Here is a 20,960-nt window from a genome sequence, read left to right as displayed (position 1 = left end):
TAGTAATGTAACCATTGACTATTAATCTTATTGAAGTTATGGACTGTTGTCGACTTTAAAAAAATTAAAAACCAGAGGCGGTGGCTCACCCCTGTAATTCCAGCACTTTGGGAGGCCGAGGCGGGCAGATCATGAGGTCAGGAGTTCAAGACCAGCCTGGCCAACATGGTGAAACCTCATCTCTACTAAAAATACAAAAATTAGATGAGTATGGTGGTACGTGCCTGTAATCCCAGCTACTTGGGAGGCTGAGGCAGGAGAATCGCTTGAACCCGGGAGGCAGAGGTTGCAGTGAGCCAAGACGGTGCCGCTGCACTCCAGCCTGGTGACAGAGCGAGACTCCATCTCAAAAAAAAAAAAAAATTAAAAAAAAACTTTTTTAATGTGAAAAGAAAGAAATTATGGTTACCTACTCTGTGGTTAGGATAGGACAATAGGCTTAGTTCCTGTATGGTGACAGTGGTAGGGAGATTACATTAGTTTCCTGTGTAACAATTAACCACAACCTTAGAGGCTTAAAACAACACATATTTATTATCTCACATTTTCAGTGGGCCAAAATTCTGGGTGTGGCTCTGCTCAGAGTCTCTCAAGGCTATAATTAAGATGTCAGCCAGCGCTGTAGCCTCATCTGAGGCTTGACTGGAGAAGGATCCATTTTTGTTGGCAGAATTTAGTTCCTTTACATTTGTAGGACTGAGGGCTTCAGTTTCTTGCTGTCAGCCAGAGGTTGCCCTCAGTTCCTAGAAGCTGTCTTCAGTTCCTTACCATGTGAGCCTCCCAACATAGGCAGCCCACAACAGTAGCTCGATTCTTCAAAGCCAGCAAGGGAGGTACTCCAGCAAGAGGAGTGCTACAAACTTGTTTAACACAATTACACACACATAATTATGTACAGTCCGTTGCCTGTACTGTATTCTATTGATTGGAAGCAAGTCAAAGGTCCCACTCATACCCAAGAGGAGAGGAATCACTCAAGGGTGTTCTTGTTGTCTCAGATGCCAGCGATACAGTTAGGGGGAAAACAGTTCCCATAAGACCACCCTCATTTCTGTCAACAATTGCAATTTCAAGAGATTCCTAAAACCACCCTGAGGTTTGATGAAAGACTCACAGAACTCACTGAAACCACTATGCTCATGGTTGCAGTTTATTATATAGTAAGCATGCAAGTTTAAATCAGCCAAAGGAAGAAGTGCGTAAGGCAGAGTTTAAGAGAGTAGCAAACACAGCACTTTCTGTTGTCTTTTGGTGGAGTCATGGACATGTTATTCTCTTGGCATCAATGTGTGCCAATACACGCAGAATATTGCCAGCCAGGGAAGCTCACCTGAGCCATGTCCAGAGTTCTTACTGCAGCTCATGGTTGGCTGGCCATATGTCTAACCTCAGTCTCCAGCTCCTCTGGAAGGCAAACAGTATAAGCTGATACCATGACCCAAAGACCCCACCATAAATCACATTGTTATACTTTCTGGCACATTCCAAGAATTTAGCCATTACCTTTCAGAAGCCAAGGGCAAAGGTGAGACTTTTCTTTGGGTTAGTTTAAATTCTTTACTACATAGATATGAACCTCAGGAGGTGGGGGGCCACAGGACAACCCTGAGGGTCCGACTGTCACAGGTATGCAAAAACTGAATTAATCTTTCTTATAGTGGGAAGTCAGTAAATGTCAAATTTTTAAAACCAAGAAATTGCAGTATAAGCAAGTTATTAATGGCTAAAAGATGAAAAGGTTACATCTTGGGAGTGGAAAATGAAGGGTGGAAGGGTTCGGGACTACTTTTTTTTTTTTAAATAAAATGATTTTATTTAGTTAGTTTGTAAATGTGAATATAGTTGGCAAAAACCAAACCAAAACAGCATAAAACCAAAAAATGACAGTTATATGATTGATCATGCCCAAGTACAACAGCATTTATTAGTAGAATATAAAAAATAAATTTTATGGCTGGGTGCCATGGCTCATGCCTGTAATCCCAGCCCTTTGGGAGGACGAGGCGGGCGGATCACCTGAGGTCAGGAGTTCAAGACCAGCCTGATCAACATGGAGAAACCCCGTTTCTACTAAAAATACAAAATTGGCCGGGTGTGGTGGCGCATGCCTGTAATCCCAGCTACTCAGGAAGGCTGAGGCAGAAGAATTGCTTGAACCTGGGAGGCAGAGGTTGCAGTGAGCCGAGATTGTGCCATTGTAGTCCAGCCTGGGCAACAAGAGCGAAATTCCATTTCTAAATAAATAAATTAAATTAAAAATAATAAAAAATTTTATTATTATTGTTATTTATTTATTTATTTATTTGAGACGGAGTCTTGCTCTGTCACCCAGGCTGGAGTGCAGTGGCGCGATCTTGGCTCACTGCAACCTCCGCCTCCCGAGTTCAAGCGATTCTCCTGCCTTAGCCTCCCAAGTAGCTGGGATTACAGGCACCCACCACCACGCCCACCTAATTTTTTGTATTTTTAGTAGAGACAGGGTTTCACTATGTTGGCCAGGCTGGTCTTGAATGCTTGACCTCATGATCCACCTGCTTTGGCCTTCCAAAGTGCTGAGATTAAGGCGTGAGCCACTGCGCCTGGCCTAAAAATTTTATTATTTTTATGTGCTTTTTTTCCCCCAGCTTTGACTCTCTGGATGCTTTTGAAAGTTTGAGTTCCTAAGAAATTCCACAGCTAGAGGTTCCTACGATGTCACTGAGTGAGGTTAAGGTTCTGCTCTTATAGGGAGCATCTTATCCTTGGGGATTCTGGACAACTGGACCCCTAGGAACTTGAAAAACAGCTGCTTTCATTGGTATTCTTTTGACATGGGGAAAATACAGCCATTGTCCATTAAAACACAATCCAATTTGGGTACAAGTACTCTTCAGGTTTTCTAAGTTCTCCACAAGAATACCAAGACTAGGCTACCATCTTTTCTGACAACAGACTACTTTTTAAATAAGCTTTGTAAGTCCAAGATTTCTGGCAGAGAAATGTAAATAAAAAATAAAAACAAAAATAAATGTCTTGTAGAACCATTTGCTTCCATACATTACATGTATATTTGACTTTGATAAAAATGAAAACAATTTTTTTTTTTTGAGACAGAATTTCCCTCTTGTTGCCCAGGCTGGAGTGCGATGACCTAATCTTGGCTCACTGCAAACTCCGCCTCCCCGGTTCAAGCGATTCTCCTGCCTCAGCCTCCCGAGTAGCTGGGATTATAAGCGCCCGCCACCACATCTGGCTAATTTTGTACTTTTAGTAGAGACCAGGTTTCTCCATGTTGGTCAGGCTGGGCTCGAACTCCTGACCTCTAGTGATGCGCCCGCCTCGTCCTCCCAAAGTGCTGGTATTACAGGCGTGAGCCACTGTGCACGGCCTGAACACATATTATTTTTAAATTTTTTCATTTTGCCGGGCACGGTGGCCTGAACACATATTACTTTTAAATCTTTTTCATTTTGCCAGGCATGAGGGCGGATGCCTGTAATCCCAGCTACTTGGGAGGCTGAGGCAGGAGAGTCGCTTGAACCTGGGAGGCGGAGGTTGTGGGTGAACTGAGATTGTGCCATTGCACTCCAGCCTGAGCAACAAGAGTGAAACTCTGTCTCAAAAAAAAAGTAATATGTGTTCAATGTGAAAAAGTCAGATGTTCACGTTAAAGTGTAAAAAAAAAAAAAAAAAACAGTGAAAATACAGAGAAATAGCATTATTAATCTAACATTTTATTACTGGGTAGTGCCACGCAATTCCAGGCTCCTGGTGTCTTGTTTTGTTCATTTTTGAGATGGAGTCTCACTCTGTCACCCAGGCTGGAGTGCAATGGCCCGATCACAGCTCACTGCAACCTCTGCCTCCTGGCATCCAGTGGTTCTCCTGCCTCAGCCTCCTGATTGGGACTGCAGGCCTGCGCCACCATGCCTGGCTAATTTTCATATTTTTAGTAGAGACGGGGTTTCACCACGTTGGGCAGGCTGGTCTCGAACTCCTGACCTCCAGTGTTCTGCCTGCCTTGGTCTCCCAAAGTGCTGGGATTACAGACGTGAGCCACCGTGCCTGGCCTGGCACTTGGTGTCTTGAACAAAGACTTGGATGAGACACACACAGATAGTAAATAAAGCAAAGCAGCAAAAGCTTATTAAGCACTCTCACAAAGGGGAGAGCTGACTGACTTCTGTGAGATGAGATCAGCCTGGTTGGTTACATTTCATGGCCTTTTTTTTCCTCACTTGCTTACCCTCACTTTATTTCTTGTAAGCTAATTGCTCATCCTTGCTTAACCTTACTTTTTTTTTTTTTTTTTTTTGAGACAGGGTCTCACTCTGTCACCCAGACTGGAGTGCATTAGCGTGATCTCGGCTCACTCCAACCTCTGCCTCCCAGGCTTAAGTGATTCTCCTGCCTCAGCCTCCTGAGTAGCTGGGATTACAGGCATGCCCCACCACCCCTGGGTAATTTTTATATTTTTAGTAGAGATGGAGTTTCACTATGTTGGCCAGGCTAATCTTGAACTCCTGACCTCAAATGATCCACCCGCCTCGGCCCCCCAAAGTGTTAGGATTACAGATGTGAGTCACCGCACCCAGCTGCTCATCTTTACTTTCATTTTTTTGTGACCAAATTCCTACTGCAAGTCCTTGTGACTTATTTTTTATCCTGTATGTTTTAACTCACTGCTTACTCCCTTATTTCGTATGTTCTGCTTCTGCTATCTTACATGTTCTGTTTTTGCTATCACTTAAGCTAGCCTACATCAAAGGGTTCCCTTTGTCCCTGACTTCCTCTGCTATTCTCTTGCCTCAATTTTTCTCTGACTGATTTTAGGATTTTTGTCTTTGGTATTCTGGAGTTTTATTATGAGATGTCTGTGTATATCTTTATTAAGCAGCTGGGACCACAGGCATGTGCCACCACGCCCAGCTAATTTTTGTATTTTTAGAGACAAGGTTTCATCGTGTTAGCCAGGACGGTCTTGATCTCTTGATGTCGTGATCCTCCCGCCTCGGCCTCCCAAAGTGCTGGGATTATAGGCATGAGCCACCGCGCCCAGCATTGTTCTCATTTTTTAATGTCTCTACATCCTTACAACTCCCCACTCCCAGACTTAACCAGAAACTTATTTGATTGGTCTTACTAAAGAACCTGCTGTTGGTTTTCACTGAACTCTGTTTTCCAATTTATTCATTTCTGCTTTTACCTTTATTTTCTTTCCTCTATTAAGTTCTCTATTTAACCTTATCGCTAATAACAGGAAGCAATTACAGTAATGAAAAATTCACGTGATGAAGGCTTAAACTAATTATACACAAGTATATACTCATAAATTCTGAAAGTTAATATAAGTTACCCTCATTTATGGTGGAATACATAACATAAAACTGTAAGGGAAGGATGATGGTAATTTGATCAAAGAAAATTTCATGGAAGTGCAATTTGATTTTCCAAGGGTTTTAGCGTGAAGCCATAGGCTAAAATGAAAAGGTAAACTGTTGTTGCATATTTTGACCTTATGAAATAATTTACTGTTTCATTTCAAAGTGGGTAAAGGATAATTTAAGTATACCCCAATAAAATATTATTTAGCAAACACAAAATTAAAACGCTATACAGAAAGACAAATTATCAACTTGTCTTTTTATCACAGAAACGAACATTTATTAACAGTATTTTTTCAGGTGCTGATTCTTTGTTTGAAAACATCTTTTTCACTGCCATGACAAAATCTGAACATTAAATTCTGAAAGACTGGCCTTATGACATACAGCAAAATTACAGGAGACAGTTTAAAAGATTAAAAGAAAAACATTCTAATGCTACACTCCTTAATAAAAATCCAGGAAACAACTTCCAAGTTTAAATACTTCTATTTTTATTAAAGAAAGTATAAAACACTGGATTCTATATTTTCAAACACTATTATTTTAAGAATCAGTCAAATCAGTCTGGTCTCTTCATACTGCCAACATGTCCAATACTTCCGTCTTACTATATTTCTAAAAAATCTTGAATTCTGAAAAATAGAAAAAAAATGTAAATTGCTGACCCCAACATTGTTTTTAAAAAGCTTGTGATTAAATAAACATACCCAAATTTACCATAACCATTTTTAACTGTGCAACTCTGTAGTGTATATTCATTGTTGTGCAGTTAATCTCCAAAACTGGAGACAGCGTCCTGTTGTCCAGGCTGGAGTGCAGTGGCCCGATCTCACCTCACTGCAACCTCCACTTCCCAGATTCAAGCGATTCTCCTGCCTCAGTCTCTCATATAGCTGGGATTACAGGTTGGCGCCACCATGCCTGGCTAATTTTTGTATTTTTAATAGAGACGGAGTTTTGTCACGTTGGCCAGGTTGGTCTCAAACTCCTAACCTCACTCAAGTGATCCGCCTGCCTTGGCCTCCCAAAAAGTGCTGGGATTAAAAGCGTGAGCCACTGTGTATGGCCTCCAAAACTTTCATGCCATGAAAAACTCTCTACCAAACAATTCCCCCTACCCACTTCCCAAGTCCTTGGTAACCACCATTCTACTTTGTCACTGTGAATTGTACTATTCTAAGTACCTCTTACAAGTGTAATAATATAGTATGTCCTTGTAATTGGCTTATTTCTCTAAGCATAATGTCCTCAAGGTTCATCTATATGACTGAGTTTTCTTCCTTTTTAGGGCTGAATGATATTCCATTGTGTTTATCTACTCATTCACTGATGGATGCTTGGGTTGTATACCCTTGACTATTACGAATAGTGCTGCTATAAACATGAGTACAAAAAGACCTGGCTTTCATTCTTTTCCATGTATACCCAGAAGGATTAAGTAATAGATATGAGTAACACCTAATTTATTATGTTAATGACTGAGAGATCATGCTCATTGCAATAAACATTATTAACAAAGCCTAGTTTAAGTAAGCAGGCATTTTAAAGTCCATATGTTATTGAACTTTTACCTCTACCCCACTAGTACAGAAGACATTAATGAAACTTCTTGGGCCTTCCTTGAGGTCTTTCCATTTTTCTTTCCATTTCCCTTTTCTGTTGATGTGCCTTAAACCTCTCAGCCATTGATACAAGCTCCTCTGGAATACTCTGAAATTATTCAACGTGTTGTTATTAGGATTCTGAGTTCTACAACACTAAAATGCATCCAAATCATTTCAGATAATTGCACAGCTGGTTACATGACATCCTTTAAACAGAAACAGGTATCTCGATTAAACCCTACATCCATCTACAGGCTATAAAATTTGCTGCTTCAGCTGCTTCCAAGTGCCTTTAATGTGCCTTTATATGGTAGCATTTTCTACATATTCTTTCTTACCTCTGAGCCTGAATATGTTCCCCCTGCTGGAACATTTACCCCATCTTCTACAACTCTCCCCACCTCCACTCTACTGATTTCTTCCTCGGCGGGGCTTTCATTGCTCACCCCCATTAGGTTAAGTTTCCCAGTTATATGCTCCCATAGTTTCTTATCACTGCCATGCTAAAGCCCTCAAAACGTGTTGAAAACTTATTTGAAGTTTCCTGATAAATAGCAAGCCATAGTACCCGGCATAACTGACTGAGATACTGATAACAGGTAGATTTCTAATGAATTGCATAGTCTCACCTGATTTGCTCTTTCCAGAATATTAATCAATTCAGAGGCAACCCTCCAATCATTTCTAGTCAAAGTTGTAATGGAAACACCAGTCCTCCTTTAGTGTGGGGGAAAAAAACTCATGTCATCTCATTTATAATATGTATTCATTATTCAGTTAATACAGAATAAGACAAATGAAAACTTTTTCACAGAAGCTGGAATGTATTAAGATTTAGGGTCAAACAGATTTGGAATCTAAATCTGCTGTGGTTTAAACAGCAAAGGGGGTATATGATGGTACCTCTTATTTATTTATTTATTTATTTTTTGAGATGGAGTCTTGCACTGTTGCCCAGGCTGGAGTGCAATGGCGCAATCTCGGCTTACTGCAACCTCTGCCTGATGGGTTCAAGTGATTCTCCTGCCTCAGCCTCCCGAGTAGCTGGGACTACAGGCGCCCGCCACCACGCCCAGGTCAATTTTTTGTATTTTTAGTAGAGACGGGGTTTCACCGTGTTAGCCACGATGGTCTCGATCTCGTGACCTCATGATCCACCTGCCTCGGCCTCCCAAAGTGCTAGGATTACAGACGTAAGCCACCGTGCCCGGCCCAGTGGTAGCTCTCTTAAGAGGAAAAAGGTCTTCTCATATCCATACCAATTTGTCAATAACCTTCAGAGTAACCACTGGGTACAGAGCTCAGCGGTGACACTAGATATAAAACACATAGAACCAGATATAAGAAGCTAATCATGGATGGAATCTGGTTGAGTCTGGAACAAGGCAAATGAACAGGGATAGATAAAGTAGCAAGTAGAATCTGGGAAGTAGCTGAAAAATTATAGGTAATAGAATAAAATGGTTTTCTGGGCAAGAAGTTTGTGAGAGGAATAAGGAGAATCTAGAATTGGCCTTTCATGGGTGGACTAAGCTTACTTACCCTGCTCTTCCTGTGCGCCCTATTCGGTGTACGTATTCTTCAATATTCCGTGGAAAGTCAAAATTATAGACATGTGTAACGTCATGGACATCAAGTCCTCTAGAGGCTAGATCAGTTGCAATTAGTATTCTCACTTTGCCTAAAAAGTAAAGCCAAATGAACACTGAACCACTCTGGTATAAACCAACCCAAGATCTAAAAAGAATATTTGCCCTAACTAATTTTATCAATTTTATTTCTTACTGTTTACATTAAAATGCTTACTTTGTGAAAATGGAAAATTAACTGCCGGCAAGTTACAAGATACCATGGTTCAGCAAATGGGTCCTAAACCCTTCGAACCATGACAGAAAGATACATTTTTCAGATAACTTCAGATATATTTTCTGTTGCATATTAATACCTTGATATCCAAGTTTAAAGTCTTGTGTTTATTTAATACTTAAAGGCAGATTAATGTTTAGAGCTCTAATGAGTGTAGTTGTAGGATACAGAAGGTGAGGACAGATCTTAGAAATAAATGGGTTTCATGAAAAGATGTCACTCAGCCAAGCCCAGGTATTGCACTAATTTTAAACTGTATGAAATACTAATTACATAAACATACCTGTTTTAAAGTTCTCTAATGCTTTCTCCCGATCTCTCTGTTCTCTATCTCCATGCAGAGACTCTACTGATATATTTCCAAGTATTAGGTCACTTGATAAGTGATCCGCACTGAAGCAAAAGATAAACTCAGCATTCTTAGGTGCTTATTCTAATGCCACCAGTTTTACTTCTGTTAGCAAAAATCTAAAGTAACATAACAGACTTATCACCCCCATTTGAAATTAGTATACAAATAGAAATGATCCTAATCAATTTAATTAATTATAATGGACACACAAGAAAAAATACCTACACAGCTTTTCGAGAAACGAAGACAATGACTTTGTCTGTGGATGACATATTCTGTAGAAAAGTTTGCATGTGACTCCATTTCTCTTCCTCGGTGGTTACAATTATATTTTGCTTCACTGAACTTACAGCCTAAAGGATTCAAAGAACATAGTTCATCAAGGTCATCATGATTGAGGGTGAGACCGCATACATCAGCGCAAAATGCATCTTCTCTCTCATTGGTTAATGTTTTTAATAAACTGCTAAGCAAAATGGCAGACGTCCTAAAAAAATTACCTGTTTCTACTCAAGATTTGTATCTTAGATGTCACTTAACCTCAAAATACTATTGGTACCATTCCTTCAACCAACTATTTGTCTCTAATCATTTTATTTCATTTATTTATTTTTGAGACAGAGTCTCACTCTGTCGCCAGGGCTGGAGTGCAGTGGCGCAATGTCACTAACCATTTTATAAAACAAATGTTAAATGGATCACCATTTGTAAATCCCTAATGAAATAAGGGGTGTAAGCAATGACCCATTATTATTAATGATTAAGTGAAAGGCCAATTTCATTTATTAATGATTAAGCAAAAAGCCAGAAAGAGAACTTTATATTATAATGGAGGGTTCCCACTGACAACACATGAACCCAATATTCAGTCTTAACTTCATAAAGGGAACAGACTTATATTTATGTATATATGTAGACCTACGTTTAGACCCTGATTCTAACAGGGTTAAAATTAGGTATCAGAAAAATATAAACCCTGACTTTGCTGGGTGCGGTGGCTCACGCCTGTAATCCCAGCACTTTGGGAGGCCAAGGTGGGGAGATCGCCTGAGGTCAGGAGTTTGAGACCAGCCTGGCCAACATGGCAAAACCCTGTCTCTACTAAAATACAAAACTTAGCCAGGAGTGGTAGCCATGTTTGTAACCCCAGCTACTCAGGAGGCTGAGGCACAAGAATCACTTGAACCCAGGAGGCAGAGGTTGCAGTGAGCTGAGATCACCCCACTGCACTCCAGCCTGGGCAACACAGTGAGATTCTGACACACACACACACACACACACACTATATATATATCACTTGAACCCAGGAGGCAGAGGTGGCAGTGAGCCGAGATCACCCCACTGCACTCCAGCCTGGGCAATACAGTGAGACTCTGACACAAACACACACACACACAACACACACACTCTCTCTCTCTCTCTCTCTCTATATATATAGGCCCTGACTAGAGGTTGATGGTATTAGCTGATTATTGAAATTTCAAATGAGATAATGGTATTACAGCTCTATTAAAACTATATGCAAGTGTGATTTGCCCTAAAATTGGGGAGTGGGCAGACTAGGCACACCAAAATTAGCTATCTTCAGAATTTTCATAAGAAATGTTAAACAATAGTAATAAAAAAAAGCTTACAACTAGATCCAATGTACCAACATAGACAATCATTGGTTCTTTCAAATAAGATTGTGCGAGGCGATGAACTGAATGAGGCCATGTAGCACTGGGAATACAAGTTACAAACATTACAATTTTGTTGTAAAAACATTACTGTGTTTCCTTAAGCATGCTATGAACCAAGTTACTCATGAAAGACAAATTTAGTACTTATTTTTTCAATAAGTAAGGCAAATTTAACAGTTAATTCAGTGATTACTCAACTACTGTAAAGCTATTAGACGAAACAAATATGTTTAATAAATAGGTTTTTGGCTGGGCCCAGTGGCTCACGCCTGTAATCCCAGCACTTTGGGAGGCCAAGGCGGGTGGATCACCTGAGGTCAGGAGTTCAAGACTAGCCTGGCCAACATGATAAAACCACGTCTCTACTGAAAATACAAAAATTAGCTGGGTGTGTTAGCGGGCGCCTATAATCCCAGCTACTCCGGAGGCTGAGGCAGGAAAATGGCTTGAGCCCAGGAGGCGGAGGTTGCAGTGAGCTGAGATTGTGCCACTGTACTCCAGCCACCGCAACAAAAGCGAAACTCCGTCTCATAAATAAGTAAATAAATACTAGGTTTTTATGAACCAAAGGATACCTGTACACCTTCAACTAAATACTAATCTATGAAAAGGTAAGGCCGTGTGTGGTGGCTCATGCCTGTAATCCCAGCACTTTGCGAGGCTGAGGAGAGGCGGATCACTTGAGGTCAGGAGTTCGAGACCAGCCTGGTCAACATGGGGAAAGTCTGTGCCTACTAAAAATACAAAAATAAGTCAGGCGAGGTGGTGCGTGCCTATAATCCCAGCTACTCGGGAGGCTGAGGCAGAAGAATCACTTGAATCTGGGAAGCAGAGGTTGCAGTGAGTGGAGATCACGCCACTGCACTCCAGCCTGGGTGACAGAGTGAGACTCTGTCTCAAAAAAAAAAAAAAAAAAAAAGAAAGAAAAGAAAAAAAGGTACTAAAAGGGATTACTATTAGGTTAATTTTATCTCCTGGCCTTTATAAATGACAAAAAAATTCCAATTTTTCATAGGGTCAGCAGGCAATACCAAGTATTTAAGCCAAATAAAATTTTTTTTTTTTTTTTGAGATGGAGTCTTGCTCTGTCACCCAGGCTGGAGTGCAGTGGCGTGATCTCGGCTCACTGCAAGCTCCGCCTCCCAGGTTCACGCCATTCTCCTGCCTCAGGCTCCCAAGTAGCTGGGACTGTAGGCGCCCGCCACCACTCCTGGGTAAATTTAGTAGAGATGGGGTTTCACCGTGTTAGCCAGGATAGTCTCGATCTCCTGACCTCGTGATTCGCTCGTCTCGGCCTCCCAAAGTGCTGGGATTACTGGCGTGAGCCACGGCGCCTGGCCATAAAAATCTTTTAAAAGGTTGTTGGCTCATGTCTGTAATCCCAGCACTTTGGGAGGCTTAGGTGGGTGGATCACTTAAGCTCAGGAGTTCAAGACTAGCATGGGCAACATGGTGAAAACCCTGTCTCTACAAAAAATACAAAAATGAGCTGGGTGTGGTGGCATGCACCTGTAGTTCCAGTTACTCAGAAGGCTGAGGTGGGAGAATCGCTTGAGCTGGGAAGGCTGAGACTGCAGTGAGCCAAAATGGTGCCACTGCATTCCATCCTGGGTGACAGAGTGAGACCCTGTCTCAAAACGCAAAACAAAACAAACCTTCAAAATATACCGATCAAAGAATATCTGCATTTAAATGTTTCCTCAACTATATATAAAATAATGAAAGTGACCACTTTTTATACCTTCACAGTAATTCAATAAAATCTAAGTTCTCTTTTCTTGGGCTGGGCATCGTGGCTCAAGCTTGTAATCCCAGCACTTTGGGAGGCCTAGACAGATGAATCACCTGAGGTCAGGAGTTTGAGACCAGCCTGGCCAACATGGCGAAACCCCATCGGTAAAAATACAATAATTAGCTGGGCATGGTGACGTGTGCCTGTAGTCCCAGCTACTCAGGAGGCTGAGACAGGAGAATTGCTTGAACCCGGGAGGCAGAGGTTGCAGTTAGCCGAGATCGCGCTGCTGCACTCCAGCTTGAGTGTCAGCGAGACTTTGTCTCAAAATAAATAAATACATTCACTTTTCTTGAAATAGGAAGGTTATTTGTAATAAAACTATGTGAGGGGATTTTGTATTTTTTAAATTTTGTATTATTTATACTAATAAAGACAAAGTATATAAGCCCAGGATATATCATTCTTTTTTTTTTTTTTTTTGAGACAGATTTTCACTCTTGTTGCCCAGACTGGAGTGCAGTGGCATGATCTTGGCTCAGTGCAACCTCTACCTCCCAGGTTCAAACGATCCTCCTGCCTCAGTCTTCCTAGTAGCTGGGACTACAAGTGTGCGCCACTATGCCCGGCTAAGTTTGTATTTTTAGTAGAGACGAGGTTTCACCATGTTGGCCAGGCTGGCCTCAAACTCCTGACCTCGGGTGATCCACCCACCTCGGCCTCCCAAAGAGCTGGGATTATAGGCGTGAGCCAGTTTGCCCGGCCAATGTTGTTATTTATACTAATAAAGACAAAGGATATAAGCCTAGGAGATATCATTCTTTATAGATCACTCATTCAAATAATCATTGCTTCCTGTTTTATTGTGAGCAATAAGTATTCAGTAATCAAATGCTTATCTCCTTAGACAAGTGAACCCTTTATTCAAAAGTGAGACCTTACTATGATAAGTAAATGTTTGTGTTGAAATCCCTATCTGTAACTTAGGAAACCCAATAGTCATGAATAAGCACTTATTGTTACACTGTTCTACTTCCAATGTTATGAGATCTTTCACCTAAAGATTTCAACACTTCCAAGTAATGCTCAAATATTGTGGGAAAATCCAAACAGAATGAGATTCTATTCCACTGATTTCTATTTTGCACACAGTAATTAGGCATATACCTACGTGGTCATAACTGTCTGCCTATCTGGGCGCACATCTAACAAAATCTTCATTATCTGGGGTTCAAATCCCATGTCCAACATCTTGTCTGCTTCATCTAAAACCTGCATTGACAAAAAAGAATGTGGTTAGATTAGATATGGGAGGCAGGTAATAATACATATGCTTTCTTTATTAGTAGAACACTAAGAAAGGCTTTTCTCATTTCCCCTATTACTTAAGCCACGATTCTAATTTCTCCAGAGGTCAGAATACTAAGCAATTTGTCATTGTACATTGTCTACATGGATTTTTGTTGGCTTTCCAATAGCTTCCAAATCTCCTTAAACAAAATTTTAAGTGTCTAAAATATCCAAGTAGATTTTAATTACTGTGTACCTATTTTCCAAAATTTAAAGTAAACATGCATCATAATTTCAAATAGAAGTCTTAATTCTTTCAACATGCTAAAGAGAATGAGAAATATTCCTACAGCCATTATAAAATCGACAGCCATAGCCTGGCGTGTTGGGTCACACCTGTCATCCCAGCACTTTGGGAGGCCGAGGCAGGCGGATCACCTGAGGTTAGGAGTTTAAGACCAGCCTGGCCAACATGATGAAACCTTGTCTCTACTAAAAAGAAAAAATTAGCCAGGTGTGGTGGTGGGAGCCTGCAGTCCCAGCTACTTAGAAGGCTGAGGCAGGAGAATCACTTGAACCTGGGAGGCGAAGGTTACAGTGAGCCAAGATCATGCGACAGCACTCCAGCCTGGGCAACAAGAGCAAAACTGTGTCTTAAAATAAAAAAATAAAAAATAAAATCGACAGCCATTCTAAAAGAAACTGATACCCAAGCACTTGGGAGTTGATTAAAACTATTAAAAGCTCAAGGGGAGGGAAGAGAAAATAAAATAATAGTTCAGTCATTTTTTATTTTTTGAGATGGAGTTTCGCTCTTGTTGACCAGGCTGGAGTGCAATGGCATGATCTTGGCTCTCTGCAACCTCCGCCTCTCAGGTTCAAGTGATTCTGTCTCAGCCTCCAGAGTAGCTGGGATTACAGGTGCATGCCACCACACCTGGCTAATTTTTGTATTTTTAGTAGAGACAGAGTTTCATCATATTGGTCAGGTTGGTCTCGAACTCCTGACCTTAGGTGATCCACCTGCCTCGGCCTCCCAAAGTGCTCGGATTACAGGTGTGACCCACTGCGCCCGGCCAGTTCAGTTATTTTTGAACCCAGCATCTCAAACCCCTATTTCCGTGATTACCAAGTAGGTTATATTCTTCAGATTGACGAAGTTACTCATTTGCAGATCATTCAATCTTCCGGGAGTTGCAATTATGATATCTACACCTTTTTTAAGCTCTTCTATTTGTTCATCTCTATTTCCACCACCATATACACAAACACTTAAAAAGAAAAAATCTAAAGGTTAATGTTTAGGCACAGAGTATCTCATCACAACTTAAAATCCAATAAAAGGGATAAAAATCAATTATCAGGTACCTTTAGGGGTATCTGCCCCTTTCTGAGAATTATGTACACCCATCAATCCATAATGTTGTATCCTAAAGAGCAATATTTGTACCATCACCTGACCCAGGCTCTGACTGATTAGAGTAGTGCTAAATGCCTGACCCATGTTGAGCCATTTGGATTCTCTGAATGTGTGAAAAATGATGGGGAAGATGTGTAAAGCTACAAATGATTAAAATATGATACTGGTGAAGGAATGGAAAAAAAAATTACCTACCTCCGAAGCCCTTTATATGAATATTTGCAACATTCTCCTTCTACTTGAAGTGCTAATTCCCGAGTGGGAGTTAGAACTAACATGCCGGGTCTATTCTTTTGACCTTTAAGGCTTTGGAGAGAAAACAGATTAATATTAAATTACTTGTCTCAGATGCACGGTACATTTATTCAGTGCCATCAAGATTTGTAGCAACAAGCCAGATGTGGTGGCTCACGCCTGTAATCCCAGCACTTTGGGAGGCCAAGGCAGTCGGATTACCTGAGGTCACGAGTTTGAGACCAGCCTAGCCAACATGGTGAAAACCCATCTCAACTAAATATACAAAAAATTAGCCAGACATGGCAGCAGGCGCCTGTAATCCCAGCTACTTGGGAGGCTGAGGCAGGAGAATCACTTGAACCCAGGAGGCGGAGGTTGCAGTAAGCCAGGATCGCGCCACTGCACTCCAGCCTGGGCAATAAGAGCAAAACTTTGTCTCAAAAAAAAAATTTGTAGCAATGAGTATCAGTTAGACATAGTCAGACTATGCCTTTTTGTGAGAAGGTATATGATTAAAAGTAGTCTCTCTATATATTACAGACTTTGCTAATTATGATCTATGTACCTAAAAAATGGCTGATATTACATAGAATATGCCAAATTCCCCATAATAAAATGTATTATTTTCTCAGATTTAAGATTGCTTTACTGAGAGATTAGTGTTAGTTTCTATGTACTTTTTCTTATTACAAAACCAATACATATTTACCATAAAGTAGGGAAATTTTAGAAAGCCACACACCCTAAAACCCAACTTCCCAATACCAGCCTTTTGTTTAAGATGGTCTTTTCATTAACATCTAAAATGTCAAATATTTTATCATGGAATAGATAAGTGTATTGGACATAGTTTAAACAGTTTCCACTGTTTCACTACTAAGGCTTTTGGTAGATATTACCTATTGCCTCCTAAAAATGTTTTGCCAGTTTATACTTTCACCAGCACAATCTAAGTGTCTAATTCCTTGCATCTTCTCTGAAGCTAGGCATTACCTTTGGATCAAGCAATAGGTAAAGAAACTTTAATTACATTTTTGATATCTAAATCTATTAAACTTCTATAAGAAGAAACCAGCCATAGGAATTCTTACCTGGGTTGAAGGACCAGATGAATAAATCCAGGCATTAAATAACACAATGTCTTTCCTGTTCCAGTCTGGGCTACTCCTATAAGATCTATTCCTTGCAACACAATGGGCCATGCCTGTGACTGAAACGGAATGATAAACATTAACACAAAAAGTACATCTTTTGCTGGGTGCAGTGGCTCACGCCTGTAATCCCAGCACTTTGGGAGGCTGAGGCGGGCAAATCTCCTGAGGTCGGGAGTTCGAGACTAGCCTGACCAACATAGAGAAACCCCGTCTCTACTAAAAATACAAAAATTAGCTGGGCGTGGTGGCACATGTCTGTAATCCCAGCTACAAGGGAGGCTGAGGCAGGAGACTTGCTTGAACCTGGGAGACAGAGGTTGTGGTGAGCCGAGATTGCACCACTGCATTCCAGCCTGGGCAACAACAGCAAAACTGTCTCAAAAAAAAAAAAAAAAAGTACATATTTTTTGCCAACTGTTCCCTCTTTCCCAGCTCCAAACTTCTTTCAACAAAGATTTTTTGAACTCTAGGGAGAAGGTGCTGGTGAAATGCTAAAAGACAGTTGCTCCCTGGAGTCTTCTAACAATCAGATATCACTGGTTTTGAAGAAAAACATTGAGTGAAATATTGTAATTAATGAAAGCATACCTGAATAGGTGTTGGCTTTTGAAAACCTGCCTTTTTAATGTTTTCCATAACCTCAGGATAACATTGAAAGGCGTCATCAAATGTGCAGGTAGGATTGGGGATAGATCGTTTCTCCCCATCCTTCAAGTCATCCCACGTTATATTAAAATTTTCTTTCCTTCAAAGAATAAAAAACATCAGTGGCTTTCCTCACCTTACTCCCCAAGCAAGACATTCTCCAAAATCAGTTCTGGTCTTATCTAGAAATTCAACTGTAACTGATTAAAATGAGACTGTCAGGGAAGTTATAATGAAATGCATAAAGAAATAGAAGCAGGAGTCCATCTGTCTCTTATCTGAGAATGGTTGCAATGGGAAAGTTAAAAACATTATACATTAGTAGGTCAATGAATGTTTCATGGATCAAAGATGAGGAGCCTGAAAATCATGCTTCATAAATTAAAACCAGATTTGGCAAACATTGAGGGCCTACGATGTTCCACACATATTTCATTAATGCATCCTTAACAATCCTATGTGTTAGGAAGTATTCTCAATTTGACAGGTGATCATACAGTAAGTTACCCTGCTCCTCACCTTAACCATTCTGCTATTCCATGCATTTCTTAGTTTTATCAGACTTTAATAGTAAGAAAAACCATTGCAATTAAAACCTTCCAATTTCAGGTAACAAGGACTGAAGAGTTTAAGAAATTAACAAGATTAGATCTTTTTTTTTTTCAATTCAACTATTGGAGAAATAATTCTCTAAAATTGCTGTCCAATATAGTAGGCACTAGCCACACATGGCTATTTCAATTTCATATAAACATTCATTTGCTCAATTACACCAGCCATACTTTAAGTGCCAGTTACTCCATTAGACACAAGTATAGACCATTTTCCATCACTGCAGGAAGTTTTACTAGACAACAATGTTCTAAAATATCATGTAAGTTGACACATTTTCATTTGAATATTGAAGGCGTAGCCTTCAAATATCATTTCACATTTGCCCAAAGTGTTAATACCAATAACGTAACTATACAAATACTTACACAACTAGGTAATAAAACTACCCACCTCCAACTATCTGCTTCTACTTTTGACATGGCACTTGTGGCAGTGGACTCTTTATAAAAGTTTTTCTTAATTGGTGGTAAATCTGGGACAAAGGTGAAAATCCACACTTTGATAAATTTTACAGCATCATGAATACTTAGTCAAAGCTACAGAAATCATACTACAATATATTTTATTTACCATACATACCATTTGATAGTTCTAAACTTTGCCAACGAGGCTTGCTCCCATCGAAGAGATCTCCCTTTCTGGAGGTTAGGCACAGTAGCTTACACCTCTAATCCCAGCACTTTGAGAGGCTGGCATGGGAGGATCACTTGAGCCTGGGCAAAATAGTGACACCCTGTCTCTACAGAAAATTTTTAAAGATTAGCCTGGTGGCCAGGCACAGTGGCTCACACCTGTAATCTTGGCACTTCAGGAGGCTGAGGCGGGTGGATCACCTGAGGTCAGGAGTTTGAGACGAGCCTAACCAACATGGTGAAACCCGTCTCTACTAAAAACAAAAAAATACAAAAATTCTCCCGGCACAGTGGCGCATGCCTGTAATCCCAGCTACTCAAGAGAGGCAGAGGTTGCAGTGAGCCAAGACAGCGCCACTGCACTCCAGCCTGGGCAACAAAAGTGAAACTCTGTCTCAGAAAAAAAAAAGGGGCTGGGGGCGGCAGCTCACGCCTGTAATCCTAGCACTTTTGGGAGGCCAAGGCTGGTGGATCACCTGAGGTCAGGAGTTCAAGACCAGCCTGGCCAACATAGTGAAACCCCATCTGTACTAAAAATATAAAGAATTAGCTGAGCATGGTGGCAGACGCCTGTAATCCTAGCTACTCAGGAGCCTGAAGCAGGAGAATCACTTGAACCCAGGAGGCAGAGGTTGCAGTGTGCTGAGATTGCGCCACTGCACTCCAGCCTGGGCAACAAGAGCGAAACTCCATTAAAAAAAAAAAAAAAATTAGCCTGGCATGGTGGTATGTGCCTGTAGTCCCAACTACTTGAGAGGCTGAGGTGGGAGGATCACTTGAGCCTGGGAGATGGAGGCTGGAATGACCTGTGATTTTGCTACTCCACTCTAGCCTAGGCAACAGAGTGAAACCCTCAAAAAAAATTCAATAAAAATTAAAATGAAGCATGCTTTGTAAGACATCAAACACCACAACTGATAAATATACTCCCACACATAATAGTTTGATTATCTTTTCTTTGAAGGTCCATCCAATTACTTTTTTAGAAATTAAATTTATATCCTTGGTCTACTCTCTTAAGTTACATTTCTTTTCTTTTTTCTTTTTGAGATGGAGTCTTACTCTGTCGCCCAGGCTGGAGTGCAATGATGCAATCTCGGCTCACTGCAACCTCCACCTCCCCGGGTCAAGTGATTCTCCTGCCTCAGCCTCCTGAGTAGATGGGATTACAGGCATGTGCCACCGTGCCCAGCTAATTTTTGTATTTTTAGTAGAGATGGGGTTTCACCATATTGCCCAGGCTGGTCTTGAACTCCTGACCTCAGGTGATCCACCAGCCTCGGCCTCCCAAAGTGCTGGGATTACAGGCGTGAGCCACTGGGCCCGGCCTAACTACAATTCTTAAAAGCTTATTATACCTCTTCCAAACTTAAATCCTTTCCCTGGTCTCTGATCCCAAATCTTCCCAACACAAACTGTTTAGGCCACACAGGAAACTTAACTTGCAGAGGTCTTGACCAACATAGTAGCAATAACTGTCAATATTTTGGTAACATATTAGTGCTTTTGAATTTTAAATAAAAGATGTTGTATTGCTGCCTCCTCCCAAGAGCCAAGGCTAGTGCTTGAATAATGAAGCATTATCCCCCATATATAATGTTCCACGTGAGAAATCTCATTTAAAATTCAAACAAAAGGGCGGGGTGGGGTGGCTCACACCTGTTGTCCCAGCACTTTGGGAGGCCAAGGCAGGTGGATCACTTGAGGCCAGCGGTTTGAGACCAGCCTGGCCAACATGGTGAACCCCGTCTCTACTAAAAATATAAAAATTATCTGGGCTTGCTGGCACACATCATAATCCCAGGTACTTGGGAGGCTAAGGCACAGCAATCACTTGAGCCTGGGAGATGGAGGTTGTGGTGAGCCAAGATCACGCCACTGCACTCCAGCCTGGGTGACAGAGCAAGACTCTACCTCAAAAAATAAAATAAAATTCAAACAAGGCTGGGCACAGTGCCTGACATCTGTAATCCCAGCACTTTGGGAGGGTAAGAGGAGAGGATCACTTGAAGCCAGGAGTTCGAGACTAGCCTGGACAGGATAGTGAGATCTCATCTTTAAATTGAAAAATAAAAATCAAAAACAAAATTTAAACAAATAAACAAAATGCTGCCAAGAACTGTAATGCTTCTTATGATTTAATGGCTTTCCCTTTTTTTTTGCTCTTGTCAACCAGGATACTCCAAGATCTATTTTTACTCAATCACAGCAACAATGTTAACTTATGGTTTGCATGTTTACTCCCTTCCTATTTTCCCATTGGGACTGATTTTTTCCTATTTTATTAGCCCTTTGCAGTGAATTACCGCTGACAGACTATAAATAGGTTTAATATTTCCCCTATAGCATAAATGACAGCTGATAA

General features: G+C 40.9%; 1 protein-coding gene across 2 annotated transcripts in view; it reads right to left on the bottom strand.

Moving 5' to 3' along the window:
• Positions 1-5,604: 5,604 nt before the first annotated feature.
• Positions 5,605-20,960, bottom strand: part of DDX43 (DEAD-box helicase 43) — a 39,815-nt gene continuing 24,459 nt past the window's right edge. For both annotated transcript variants that reach the window (XM_055113875.2, XM_003809529.4), the window contains 13 exons: positions 18,354-18,435; positions 17,292-17,448; positions 16,641-16,759; positions 15,508-15,618; positions 15,022-15,163; positions 13,774-13,874; positions 10,823-10,910; positions 9,414-9,541; positions 9,120-9,229; positions 8,513-8,651; positions 7,600-7,687; positions 6,938-7,076; positions 5,605-5,998 (listed from right to left, as the gene is read on the bottom strand). In XM_055113875.2, the coding sequence (XP_054969850.1) occupies positions 6,963-7,076; positions 7,600-7,687; positions 8,513-8,651; positions 9,120-9,229; positions 9,414-9,541; positions 10,823-10,910; positions 13,774-13,874; positions 15,022-15,163; positions 15,508-15,618; positions 16,641-16,759; positions 17,292-17,448; positions 18,354-18,435 (1,379 nt within the window). In that variant the 3' untranslated portion in view covers positions 5,605-5,998; positions 6,938-6,962. The remainder of the gene's footprint in view (positions 5,999-6,937; positions 7,077-7,599; positions 7,688-8,512; positions 8,652-9,119; positions 9,230-9,413; positions 9,542-10,822; positions 10,911-13,773; positions 13,875-15,021; positions 15,164-15,507; positions 15,619-16,640; positions 16,760-17,291; positions 17,449-18,353; positions 18,436-20,960) is intronic.

Source organism: Pan paniscus, chromosome 5 (genome assembly GCF_029289425.2).
Source record: "Pan paniscus chromosome 5, NHGRI_mPanPan1-v2.0_pri, whole genome shotgun sequence".
Classification (NCBI taxonomy): Eukaryota; Metazoa; Chordata; class Mammalia; order Primates; family Hominidae; genus Pan; species Pan paniscus.
The sequence above is the reverse complement of the archived record's forward strand: the minus strand, read 5'-3'. Positions and strand labels throughout refer to the sequence as shown.